The 13748-nt window shown below is 49.0% G+C and overlaps 2 protein-coding genes and 1 long non-coding RNA gene across 3 annotated transcripts in view; 2 read left to right on the top strand and 1 right to left on the bottom strand.

Moving 5' to 3' along the window:
* Positions 1–92: 92 nt before the first annotated feature.
* LOC144162455 (uncharacterized) lies at positions 93–4545 on the top strand. Its single transcript, XR_013320680.1, has 2 exons — positions 93–686; positions 3411–4545. It is a non-coding gene; the product is annotated as an uncharacterized LOC144162455 (long non-coding RNA).
* Positions 681–1873, top strand: LOC144162452 (homocysteine S-methyltransferase YbgG-like). Its single transcript, XM_077692979.1, has one exon. It carries the CDS (start codon positions 822–824, stop codon positions 1761–1763), a length of 942 nt encoding a protein of 313 aa, XP_077549105.1. The 5' UTR covers positions 681–821; the 3' UTR covers positions 1764–1873.
* The window catches only part of Ptc (protein patched), a gene marked incomplete in the record, with an annotated part of 37340 nt that continues 27979 nt past the window's right edge, over positions 4388–13748 (bottom strand). The window contains 4 exon segments of the mRNA XM_077692977.1: positions 4388–5464; positions 7117–7333; positions 8374–8673; positions 10786–11765. Coding sequence (XP_077549103.1) covers positions 5397–5464; positions 7117–7333; positions 8374–8673; positions 10786–11765 — 1565 coding nt within the window.

Genomic DNA, 13748 nt, shown 5'->3' with positions numbered 1-13748 from the left:
AAGTTTGGAAAGAAGCAAAGATATGCAAATGAAGAAGGCAGAGAGTTCCTAACGAGCTCGCTGCTCATTCAGAAAGTCTATGACGCCGGACGCCGGCAACCAAAAACGTAGAGTAAAATAGCTCGCTACATTGAAAGCTTCCAGTGCTTTAGGTTGCTTCTATTATAACGATTATAGCAATTATAGCTCACTCTGTTCACAAGCACGCAAAAATGTGGTCACGAACTGACATAACTTATGAGGTAGCTCGCGGCAAATAAAATAAAAATAATTGTCTTTTTGCTTCTCCGGAGCGAAAACGGATGTACCGACGCCAGGCTTGAAAGCGAACTGCCGAAGGCACCGAAGGCTTGTTAGCGCTAGGGACACTGAGCAAGTCAAATTAACCAAGAGGTGATTGTCTGTCTCTCGACGCAGGCGTGTGCACGGTGCGCGACAACGCCACAACGCAGCCAACGCAGCCTTGTGATTGCTTTTCTCTGCGCAGCGTGCGTTCGGGAACAGCTGTGTCATGAGCAGCTGGCGCTTTTGCAGGCATGAGGCAAGGCTTAATTTGAGACCCAGACGCCTGCTGGTTGAACGCAACACTGCAACCACCACGTCAGTTTTGTGCCGTTGCCATGGCGATTAAGACAACTCTTTGAAGCGACGGCTGTTATTATCACGTTCAATCACAGTGCCTCCAAGTAATTACCCCTTTTTTGCGATAACAGCTCGCTTTTTGTTTCTGTCGTACCAGCTTTGGTTAGAACGGCCGTGTGCAATCGTGGATTGTGCGCTCGTGGCCTTGTCTCGTGGTTTTTGAACGCGCCCGAATAATTATGAAGACATCGGGGCCGTACGTTCGCGTGCTCGACGGTGGCCTGGGGTCCGAGTTGGGCAAACTGGGCTTCCTTCGGCCCAACGACTCATTGTGGAGCGCCAGGGTGCTCGTCGACAACTTCCAGGCGATCGTCGACGTGCACGCGAGCTACATCGAGAGCGGCTCCGAGGTGATCGCCACCTGCAGCTACCAGGCGAACGTCGACAACCTGCAGACGCACTTGGGCGTGAGCCCTTCCGAAGCCGAACGGCTGATAGCTCGAAGCTGCGAGGCCGCCTTCGAAGCCCGGGACAAGCGTTCTGACCGGCCGAACGTGCTCGTCGCCGGCTCCGTTGGTCCCTACGGTGCCGCAAAGGCAGACCTGTCGGAGTACACCGGCGCGTACGCCGACGCTATGAGCGTCGAGGATTTTATCAACTGGCATCGCCCTCGCGTTCGCTGCCTGGTCGACGCCGGCGTCGACTTGCTCGCTTTCGAAACAATCCCCGCCGCCCGAGAGGCTCTGGCCCTCGTTCAACTCCTACGAGAGTTCCCCAACGCCAAAGCGTGGTCGAGCTTCAGCGTTTCAAAGGACGCGCCACTCTGCACAGCTAAGGGCGAGCCTCTCGCCGAAGTTTTCAAAGACGTCCATCGCGCGGACAGGGCGGGACAGATTATCGCGGTCGGCGTGAACTGTTGCCATCCGGACGCGGTGAAAACCGTCTTCGAAAAAACCGGGCCGCTCCCAATTCCGTTCGTCGCCTACCCGAACAGCGGCGAGCTGTACTCCCCGTCTGGCTGGCTGGTGGGACCGAAACCGAGCAAAACTCTTGCGAGATATGTCGACGAGTGGGTGGAGCTGAACGTCACGCATATTGGCGGATGTTGCCGAACGGGACCCGCCGATATCCGTGACGTCACGGAGGCTGTGAAGATTGCCAATGCGCGCCGTGGACATTAATACGATCTCACGCAAGACTTGCGTGGTATGCCCCTTGTCCTACTTCAGAGCTATGCATTTTTGTTAGATTTGTTCAGAGCGCATTGTTTAATACAATTATTTCTTGCTGGTTTGTTGTTCCTGTGGTTACTGTTACGAAGCATGTTTTATGCAATTGCCTGTGTAACGACTGTTCCATAAGCCACTTTGGCCCACGAGTGCTTGGATGAAAAGCCAGACGTACGCTGGCTTGAAGTTGTGTTGGCACTTACGTTTCCCACCGAAACTAGTTTGCATTGCTGCGTATGTAGTGCTTTGTGAGAGAAGCAAGACCCTGAGTAGTCGTACATCTTGTTACAGACACTGGATCTTGTTTTTACCATTCTTTTAAACGTTTTTGGTTCCGTCTTGCCGCCTTTGCATCTTGCCACGTGGCAAATTCATGGCACTCTGCTGCTCGGTAACAAGCAATGTACCGAGGCAATTTAAACTCGCACGAATGCAAATCGTTGTGTTAAAACATCCTTGATGTTGTTTCCCACTCGTATTTTCTCTTTAGTTGCAGTCGCTTTTCCGTGTGTTCTTCAGCATTTGACTCTGCTGGTGAAAGAAGTTCAGCCACAGAAATGCTCACGAATGTTGCTATAGAGGAATACAGCCGAGTTCAGAGTTGGGACGACCCACACAACAACATGACGCATCCATGTATGTCAGGAACGATTCTTCAAATAACGCACATGATAATAATTATAGGATACATTACCACTGAAATTGCAGTAAAATGCCTACATATTGTGAATGACTTGCTATTCCACCAAGAATGTTTGAGGGGCAACCACAGCTGTCATTTTCATAATCTCATGAGGCTTCGGGCTAGACTAAGTGGACTAGCATCACAACACAGCAGTAAACAGGGGTACGACGAATTTACTTCCAGGACCTCTAAAACGAGTTGGTCCAGCTCTTATTCAAGGTTGAATTTTGCAATTCCACTTTATGCAAGTTTTCCTTTTAAGTATGAAGTGGAAGTTTAGCTTTTTATAATTTACCAATATCGGAACAGTAAACGGCACTTCTTGTCCTTAGACCTTCAGCACTGCATCACAGTGGTTTAAAATGTTTGGGGTCACATTAATCTTTAAAAAAATTCAGTATATACACAGGACAGACTAGATATTCAGTGCTCCTAAGGCAGAATGCTTTACGTAGGTTTTTTTTTTTTTATTCCGGTAGCAATAATAGTATTGTAATCTGGACCCACTCAATGCCACCTCACCGTTGCTTTGCATTACCAACAATAATCAACTGTTTCTCAGTGTTCAATCAAACCTTGACTGGGCTGTTTTTTACCTGCACTACAAGTGTTTGAAAGGATATTTCAGTTGAATGCCCTTCAAAATTTCAAATGCCATTCGAAGTGGAAGGCGTTTCGCCGATAGCATACACAATTCTCAAAAGCAGTTGGAAGTCTCTGCATTTGCCCGCCATGTTTTGGTGTCGCCGCTGCTGCTGTTTCACTCTTGGCAAAAATTTCATTTTACAGCTGAAATGGGCAAAAGAAAAAAAAGATTGGCGATTGAATTTATATTAACCTACATGCGCACACAAAACATGCACTAACAGCCAGTTTTTTTTTTCTTTTTCTTGTTTTGCACCGCTGGTGTTCAGAGTCCCAAGTTACCTTGTAATCGTAGACCGAGTGACAAAAAACAAACACAGGTGAGAAATTATGAAGATCATATGCACTTTAAACACCAAGCTTTGCTCATAAATAATTGTTTCTGCAATTACAGCATGCAGAAATTGTGCCAGAGAGAATGACCCGTCTGCATTTCAAAGGCCTTTGAGAACCTAAGGTCGTCGGTAGTGCTCCTTTGACGCAAATGGCATTCCAACCTAAGGCCTTTGAAAAACGTTGCGTAGCAGTTCAAGGGTGTCGTTCAAGTCAAATGACATTCGACTCGAGGCCTTCGAAACGTTCGTGTAGCACGGGTATTAGAGCCACTATATAAGCTACTGGTTCTTTGTTATGGCTACTATAAATTCCTCCGGCTGTCCCGATTTCTGTTAAATAGTGCTATTATGCATTTTTCAGCCATTGCATTGGTTTATGTTAATTCTTGTACCATCCCACCATGCCTTCAATCTTGAATTCTTTTCATCCTGTTTTTTTTTTTTTCATAAAATCGCAAACGCACCACACTAAGAGGCATTATCTTGCTTGTAAATAGATGCCCCTATGTATACAGACAGCCAGAGCAGAGATTTAGCGCAAGTGAGCTGAAGTCTTGCCTGAAATGAAGCATTGCGCTGTTGTGTACTTCCATCTGCAATGCGAAAACGTACCTACTTCAGAGAAAGGAGTTGCTTAAGTACTGCAGTGCAGCTAATTTTCGTTCCTTACACAAGCACCCGTAGATTTACAAACTCCACCCTGTACTTACCAGCTTCCTGCATTTCTTGATGACAAATTGCTAACGAGTCTCGTGTACTGACGACCCTCCATTTTGCCAACAAGTGGCCCACCAAAACTTGTTTGGCACAAGCCCACGTCCACACCACAGGCAGTCTCGATCACAACAGGACACACACAGTTTTTTCTGCTTCAGTATTTCTTTACTGATTTCAGTATATTTGAAAATAATTAGACAGAAACAGTCAGTGGTCCCACATAATTTCACAGAGCAGACGAAGCTGGGAGGGCCTTGAACCAAGACATCCCCTCTTGCCAGGGTCGGAAAATAAATAACTTTTCTGCTACATCGTGTAATCTCATCTGCCCACTGGTGTGGTTATCCCGTCACACACTGGTCAAACTTTTTATGCGGCGGGGAGGGGGAGGGCTTCAGCCTCTGTGTTGCTGCAAAAAGGCTGGACTTGCAACATCACAAGTCAACCTAGGGCTGATTGATTGCGACAACACTGCCCCACAAAGTGTGAAATTCCTTCCGTTACCACGCTGTTCACCCTGAAACGTGGGGTATCAGCTCCAAGAGCGGTAGGCACCTTGTTTTGGCAGGTGGCACTAGCAACAAGAGACACCCCCCCTTCCCCCTTACCAAGAAAATGCAATAGACAGGCTATCTTTGGTAGAAGATTCGAAGCTTTCAACCAAATCCTTCACTGGTAACGCTGACCACTTCGCCCGAGAACACACCTTCGAAACAAACGAAAAACGACACGCCAAGCAGAAGGAGCTGTCTCGAACGTTGAGCAGCCTTTCGCTGGTCAGCCATGCTGTACTGAGTGGCCGTCGAGACCAATAAGAACGTCCTTGCTTTGTGCACCAATTAGCACAACAGCATCATCCATTGCAAACTGATCTGATCAGCAACCACAGTTCTTCAAGCACAAATTCGCAGCACTCCTCAGAGGTATCGTTGATTTCTGCTCCGCCGGTCTCCGATTCCCACGGCGCTGAGTCCTGGCCACCACGGCGACGTTACTTCCGGCGACGGCAACCCTTGTTGGCAGGGTTCTTGTACCCGTATAATTGCTGTGTGTGTGTGTGGCAGCGAATTCACTTGAGGTAGTTAGTCGATATGTGCGAGTCACCCGCCGCCACACACAGGCTTACTTATGTACAACAGTTCCGAGGGAACGGCTAATAAATACTGGCTGCCCAACTGCTTGCAGCAGAGGACGAAACTTCTCTCAAAACTTGCAGTCACGTGAGCAACTGCTGTCTCGCCGCCGTCGGTGTTTGTGGCTCCGGTCGGAGGCTGCAAGGAGGGGAAAAAAAAACAAAAAAACAGTTACTTCATGGCTAGTTTAACGACGTAAAGCCTCTTCCCTATGATGGGCATTTGGCATTGGTAACAGTGGTAACATAAAGGGACACAAAGTTGAATTTACACTGAAAGTCACAAGAGCTGGTGGAATTTACCCCAAGCTGATGAGATGTCAACACAACCGTGGAAAAATTGTACATAGAGACACACCCTAAAAAGAATAAGAAGCTACTTGCAGCCAAGGGGGCACAAACAAAACAGGAGGGGAAACTGCGCTTCCTGGGACAGCCAGGTAACGTCACAAGCACTCTGTGCAGCTCAAGGTGGCGGCATCTGTTGTAGGGGATAGAAACTGCGCGGTGTGGCTACAGAGTGAATACAGCCACAGTCATTTTAGATGCGACAGCATCTCTTTCACTCGCCTTGTCCCTCCATACGGCATTGCCGTCGGCGTCCGCCCTTCCCCCATTATCCTCGCCACACGAGCTGCGCTCTCCGCCGCTCACCCACTCTCCTCTCCGATAGCGAACGCTCTCTCATGAGGGTCATTGGATTGGATTCGATTGGATTGGCTTGGATTAAAGTGGATTGTGTTGCGTCATAGCCGCGGCAGGGGGTTCACGGCACGTTTCACACGATGGGAGAATCAACCTAACGGAAACAACAACGGAACCCCCTATGCGTCGCATCTACACAGGGGTTCCCGCCAGGGGAGGTGGGAGTAATTTTTGCCTATCAGGATCCGCTATCATCTCCTTTGCTGTTACAGCCGCAAAACTTCGTAGGCGGCACTAGCATTTGCTGTGACATTATCTGGTTGCTTGCCCACGCCCGCTGCAACGGGCGTTTCGTTTTCTATACACATTCTTGCTTCAAGCTTGTACCGTGTTGCTAAAATATTTGCACTGCATTAGTTGTGTGAACAAGTCAACAGTGTGACTGAAACAGTCATTACACAGCTCCTATAGATAATCTGTTCCATTTAACGGCCCACTGCAAACCAGAACACATATTTGTGCCCAAACATTTGCTTTGTGGCATGTACTGTGCAGTTGTCAAAGTCTAGCAGCACTTCAGTGTACCACAATGATGCTCTGGTCACATAACCTATGGACCACTTGGATGCGTTTGCTAGCGCCTATAAGAGCACATGAACCGGCGAGACTTGCCACTCAAAAAGAGCACCGGCACTTGCATTTCGCATAAAGATCTGTCAAATGTAAAGCCCCCGAGGTCGCTCTCATTTACAGCATTGCGTCAAACCTCGCAAGGTGAAGTCCACGCAATAAATATGGACGGCAATTCCTTTTTCAGGCAGCGAGTACACTTCATCGGGTGAATACTTTTCACAGGCACTCTGTATGTTCAACAGCTTTGGGAAGAAAACAGTTAAATAGCTCCGCAATCAGCCAATTGGTAGACAATACCATGTAGGGGAAATTTGTATACTGTCACACACACTGTTGCCAATATCAAAGTTAAAATACTTTGCTGTAGATCACATCCTCAAAGATTAACCGTCCTAATAAACAGAAGCACCCGTGCTTTTGAAGCAATCAACCAAAACAAAAAATTGCACTTCACGGGAGGTGACCCGTAGGGGCAACACCGAGGGTGCAGCCAGCCCCGCTTGGCCCTCTCACCATGGACGGGTGCATGCAGCTCGACCTTGACCTTGGCAGTGACCTTGGTGGTGACGTTGGTGGTGGCCCCGCCCCCCTGCTGCAGGCTGCAGTCGCTGCTGGACTGAACCACCGTGGGGATGCTGCCGCCACCCTCGCTCGGTGTAGAGGACCGGCTGCTCGTGCCGCTGCTGCTGCTTTGCGACGACGACGACCGGTCACCGGCCTCCACAGTGTTCTGCACACGCACGGGGGGAAAACACTCTCGGTCATTGAAGTACACGCATGATTTATCAGTCACACTAAATCATCACGTGTTTTGTTGATTTGATTGATTGTGGAATTTAACGCGCCGATGCTTCACAGGCGATGGAGGCACGTCATAGTGGAGGGCTCCGGATTAATTTTGACCGCCTGGGGATCTTTAATGTGCTCCGAAATCTCGTACACACGGGCGTTTTCGCTTTTCGCCTCCGTCAGAAAAGCGGCCGCCGCGGCCGGGAGTCGAACCCGCATCCTCGTGTTCAGCATCGCAACGCCTTAGCCACTAACCCACCGCGGCGGGTCATCATCAAGTGTTTTAACTCTCTACCACCTAAGGGGGAAGGGAGCCTTGCAATAAATAACAAAGAACAGTTACAATGGCAAAAAGTAGGGGACATATGTAGTTGTAAGGGACATGCAGTTCCTCGTTATGATTGTAAATACGAATTTCATCTTTTTGTGCCACAACCATTTCCAAACTTGTTCAAATATTTTTAGATTTAATTTTGTGGCAGCTTTTAGTAAGAAACTGCTGGAGTGATGCAGCTTAACCTAACACAAGTGCACTGTTCCAGGATGCAGCCGGAGGGGGGGGGGGGTTACGGTGTTGGAGCACTTCCCAAAATTTTCTGAGCGCTGCATCTCTCCCTACTCTTCGTTTCACCCATTTTTTTGCCTATGCTATTTACACAATGAATCAATATACTACAATGTGCAAACAAAAATAAGAAGGGCATCTGTTCTGATGCCTAAAAATGACTGAAATTTTGCTGGGACGCAGGATTTTTTCTTTTGTTAACCCGCAGTGTCTACAACCTCCCCCGAAAAATACTTCCAGCTATGCCACTAAAAATAAGCACAATTCATGGACTACAGTAAGGCACATATCTGTGTCCAAGCAGAAGTTGCAACAATTTGAAGTTTAGGCTTGAAAGACGAAACCGGTTTCCCCGATTTCCGGTCTAAACAACGGCTGCCGTTGATGTACATAAAAAAGCGCATTCCACCACTCACCCGCGTGGTGGTCTCAGTGGTTCCGTTGCTTGTTGTCACCGTGGTGGTCTCGACGACCACCTCTGGGTGGAGCACGATTTCGTGCGAGGACGAGCACGAGTGGTACGAGGGCGGCTCCTCCGAGATGGTGCTCAGCGAGTCAGCCCACGGGTGGCGCCTCACACCGGCGCTCCCAAGGGGAGTTCCACCGACCGACGGACGGCCGAGAGTTCGTGGGGGCCGCGCCGTTCGTTGTGGAGGCTCCGGCGACGCTTCCGGCGAGGGTGTTGCTATCCGGTCTGCACGCCCTTGCGGTACCAACTGACGGGTAAAAAACAAAAGAGGCCGATTGTAGGTATTGTGGTGTCCAGCTTAGCGTCACAGTTTCATAAGGTCGATAATGCGCATGCGCGCGAGACAAATAAGAGGTGTGTGCCGCAACCGGCCCGCTAGGCCTATCTCGACCAGCCGCGCTCCGACAAACAATGTGGCAATAAACGTCGATCACTCCCTGGAAACTTGACTGATCCTTTACACAAACCACGTAACATGACAAGTATCGCGATAACATCAACCCTGAATTTGTTACATCCTTGTCCTATTTCAAAAGCCCTCGCCAATGGTGCCTTCAAATTCATAAACAGCATTACAAGCAGTTTGTTTGACAGGGAGACATGCAATAGGGGTAGCACATACAGCAAAAATCTAAGTGTCAGTTTTGGAAAACCAGAAAGTGAAGAAATAAGCTCAAATAAATCCTCCAAAGCTGCAATTTTAACTCTCACAATCGGTGGTAACAAGGGCCTAAGCAGCCGACCAGTGATGGTGTTTTCTTGACCTGTCCATTTCACCGCCTTCGCAAAAATTAGGACAGCAGCTGGCAACGCAGGCAGCGGCAATCAGGATTGCCGCTGCCTGCACTGCTACCTGTTGGGAAATTGAAACCTACCTCCTCTTATTCAGAAACTATCACTGTATTCATTTCGGCAACAGACTTGTTTACGTACTGCAGTAACGTTCAGGAAGTGATGTGATGCTCCAATAAGGTTGGAATATGCAGGTCTGATGCTTCTTTCACTCATTTTTTTTCACAACAGATGCCTCAAACTATGAGTAGCATGCTGTTTCAAGTTGAGAGCGACAACTCATGATCATGCGCTGTTCATATGCATGCGAGCCAATGCAATATAACGGTGATGACTAATTTCTTTCAGACGGTGATACTTTGTTCGTCCCCTTCTCAGCATCACATGTCACACTTTGGAACTCGTTGTTTAGCAGTGTTCTCACTATTGTTGCGTTCTTGCAATCTACTTAGTTCAGAAAGATCGACTGTAACTTGTAGCCAGACATCCAATGTAATTTTTATGTACAGTACACTACATACAGCTACACCCATGTTCTTTTATTTTTTAGACTTTTGAAATAAAAGCAAGCTATTATTTAACACTTTTGGTTCCCTTCAGTAGGTCAAGCTAACAAGTCTATTGTAAGACAAATTAAAAATTTAAACACCATGAACGAAAAGACATACAGTAATCCCTCGAGAACAAGTCGCAAAATCCGCTGAGAATTCCAAGATAACCAGAATTTCGAGTTAATTAAGCAAAATGCCGAAAATTTGTGGCCAGATCATTGAAATAAGAGCTGATGCTGGTAGCAAAAGCTGCACTGCACAGGCGGAGCTTTTGTAATAAAGGCAAAATGTTTGCAGGAAAAGTGAATTTTATTACTGCGGAAGAAAGAACAGCGTGATGCTCGCCTGTTTCGCGTCCGCATCTCGTCCCGGAAGAGCGTTCTCAAGCTGTTCAATGCATCGCATCAATTGTTGGTCACCATCACTACAGCCTACCTTGCTGCGAAGCAGGCGCAGCATCTTTGTTGTTTATGTCAGTGTAGGCACTTCTCGGGGCTCCCCTTCGTCTTCATGATCAGCTGCATCGTCCGCAGCTCTCAGCGCAAATTTGATTTCACGACCGCATTCGGTGCGTTGTGGGAGCTAAACGTTACACCTTAGACCTTATCAGTTGTCTGTAGTGGACTTTGCCTTGTGTCCTCTCTGTCAACATTTCGAGACATCCGCGGTCCCCCAGAAGACGTTTCGAGATAAAAGGGAGAAAATACATGGCGCCTATGGGAAGTAAACGCATGGCGAAAAATAGTTTAGACTTGACCGATATTTCGAGATATCTGACTTCGAGTTAACGAGAGATTACTGTACTGCCTGCTTGTATTTTTTTTTAGTGTTTTTGCATGTATAACCAGTGCTCACACACACTCCCGTCTTCAATGCGGAGCTTACTGCATCACAATGTAAGGTATATAACAAGCGGAAGACTGTCACGTCAACACAATCACTAATTTCGCACAAACACCCGCACAGCTGCGCATACACACACAAACACAGAAGAAAGAGAGAAAAAGCTAGCTCACATCTCCCGGAGGTCCCAGTATGGACAACAGGACGGGTAGGAACAGCAGGCCGTTGAGCAGGCCCAGCAGCACGAGCGCAGACAGCACATAGAAGAAGTGGCGCACAATAAAGTCAAACTCCGACGTCGCCAGCACCAGCACCCCCAGCAGGGTGGACACGGCGCCGTGCACGACGGGTGCAAACATCCACTCCAGGCTCAGCGACACCCGCCTGCCGCGGCCACCCACGCCCGTCAGGAAGGCCACCGCCACGTGCACCGTGAACTGCACCCCCACGCCCACCGCCAGGACCAGAAGGAGGGCCGGCACGGCGCTCAGGCGGACCCCCAGGAAGCCCATCGCGCCAAAGAGTTCGAGCACGAGACTCGCGAGGACGAGGACCAGGAAGCAGGCCGCCCAGAGGTTGAGCAGGGTGAGGGCGATCACGAGGAAGACAGCGGCGAGGGCGAGTGCGAGCGAGGCGAGGAGGTGGTAGCGGAGACGGAGGTGCTGCTCCCAGAAGGCGAACGGCGCTCCGCGGGGGAAGTTGGGGAGTCCGCGAGCCTCAAAGCGCGCGCACAGCGCCCACACGCTCTCGAGCGCGCGCGACACCTCGCCGCTGTTGCGCAGCCCGCGTAGGTAGAAGGGCATCTGCGCGTAGGCGAGCGGTGCTGACTTCGGGACGTGCAGTTCGACGTCCTGGCGCGAGTGCACCCACTGGCGGGGCTCGGGTCGCAGGTTCGCCTCGGAGGCGGAGTAGGCGAGCGCATCGTTGGAGACCCAGGCCGAGAGGTAGTTGTAGAAGCCCTTGGCGTTGATCAAGCCCTCGTCGTCGACGAGGCGCCCCTGGGGAACAAGCTTCTTGTCGATGGGGTTGTCGGGGCGGCCCGTTTGAACGAGCAGCTTGTAGGCGAGCACGCCCTCGTCAGAGGCGTTGGCGAACCACTGCTCACGCGTGATGCAGCCGCCCGCCCAGTCGCGGTCGAATGCCCGCTGCAGGCCTGCGAATGCGAGGAGAAAAATGCCGTGAAAAAAGGCACTCCTGTGTGCAAGAGCAGAGCTTGTTTGAAGGTACAAATAAACTGCCATACTTTGAATCTATATTTCCATTTTTCAGTTGAGAAGGATATAAGCGCCTCAGTTGTTTTTACTTCGCTTTTGTCTCGTCATTTGCGCCGTATTCCTTGGAAGCAGAATGTACCAATTACCCTATTGGCAATCTGTTCTGCAAGGATAACTCCATTGTGCTTTAAATATTTCACTTAACACACTGTCGTTTCAGTTAACAGGAGTTCGCAGTATGCAACGGACAGGGCTCACTGACACAGCTGCCATAATTTGGACCACGTGAGCATACATTAAGTAAGATTGAGTGCAAATGTTTAAATATGAAGCATTTACGTGACTAACTGTAAAGCTTTTTTTTTTTTGCCCCACATATCATGTTCACCCTCGCGTCATTCTACAGAGTTCAGTGCAACTACGCTAGACAGTAAGTTTGTACAGTCGAACCCCGCTACAACGAACGCCGCTTCAACGAAATATTTCCAATTCCCCGTCAGCTAGCCATAGAAGTCAATGCAACAAAGTCCTCGCCACAACGAACCATTTGTCAGGCTTGCTTTCGCTTCAACGAAATTTTCGGATGATTTGGGCTGGGTTTGAACAATTATTTGACAATAAAATAAGCATAGCGCCAGCTATCTGTAACTTTTTATACATTCAGGACGCTTAGTTTCACCGAAAAACATGCGCGTTGCGACCACACCGCCACCCAAAACAAAACAAAAAATAACTCAGGCGCACGCCATTGCTTGATGGTGATAACGATGTGGCTGGCCGTCTTTACACAAGGCGCAGGCCCGCTTCGCCAAGGCGGAGCCCCAGAGCTACAGCCAATCCGTATCCAGTTGAAATTGCATGAATGTTGCTCCGCTGCTGGCGCGGTGCCGTCATGTATGCGTTGTGAGCAGCTGTCCTTGCCGTTTTCCTTCTACCATTCTTCATAGCCAAGAGCGAAAATCATGGGTTTGCGCATTTGGTCTTGAAGCCTAGTCATTCTATCTTAGTCGCGAGCGCCTGCATATCTTCACCCCCCTCCATAACGCGTTCTTTGGGTGGTGAAAAAACAGATAACCATTGGTATGTTTGTTATCCGAATAAACATGAGTTATGCTGCCAATGTTGCGGAAATGCACGGGGCTATTTTTCTGGCCTTTCCGTGGTGTGTTGGGGCAGATTTCGCCTCAACGAATTTTCGCTTCAACGAAATTTTTCGCACGTCCCGTCAATTTCATTGTAGCGGGATTCTACTGTAGATCCCTACAATATGAATTCACTACCCTAGTATTCTTTCACCATTCCAACCACATACACACATTGCCCGAAGGATTACGTCAGCAGAATAATGTGAAGGGTGGAGGGAGGGAGGGAGGGAGGGAGGGAGAGAGAGAGAGAGAGAGAGAGAGAGAGAGAGAGAGAGAGAGAGAGGAGAGAGAGAGAGAGAGAGAGAGAGAGAGAGAAGAGAGAGAGAGAGAGAGAGAGAGAGAGAGAGAGAGAGAGAGAGAGAGGAGAGAGAGAGGAGAGAGAGAGAGGAGAGAGAGAGAGAGAGAGAGAGAGAGAGAGAGAGAGACCCTATACTCGGGTAAAACTTAAGAACAATAACGGCAGTTGCCCCTATGCTGTGCCTCAACACCACCACAGCTGACCATCCTTCCACGCGGTTGAAAGCGTGCATTACTGAGAGTATTTTGAATGTGACTCGAGTCCGTTCCATGAATTGTTGCAATTAACCTTCTTATAAAGTACTGCAGTGACGACAAACGAACTAGTGGAGAAAAAGCATGCAATTTGTCCTGCATCAAGCGCAATCTATTTTCAAAATGCGCATGCGTGTTGATGTCATGGGCTTGTCACTTTGGCCGAGCGATACACTACACAAGCTAGGGCCATTCTTAAAGGCCAACTGCACTCAAATTTTCGAC

This window comes from Haemaphysalis longicornis, unplaced genomic scaffold (genome assembly GCF_048455015.1).
Source record: "Haemaphysalis longicornis isolate Haplotype H1 unplaced genomic scaffold, Haemaphysalis longicornis Haplotype H1 scaffold_12, whole genome shotgun sequence".
NCBI lineage: Eukaryota > Metazoa > Arthropoda > Arachnida > Ixodida > Ixodidae > Haemaphysalis > Haemaphysalis longicornis.
Note: the sequence above shows the minus strand (reverse complement) of the source record. Positions and strands in the feature narration are given on the sequence as shown.

What these genes read in the sequence shown, in the direction of transcription:
- LOC144162452 (XM_077692979.1), top strand. Translation starts at nt 822, where the DNA reads ATGAAGACATCGGGGCCGTACGTTCGCGTGCTCGACGGTGGCCTGGGG.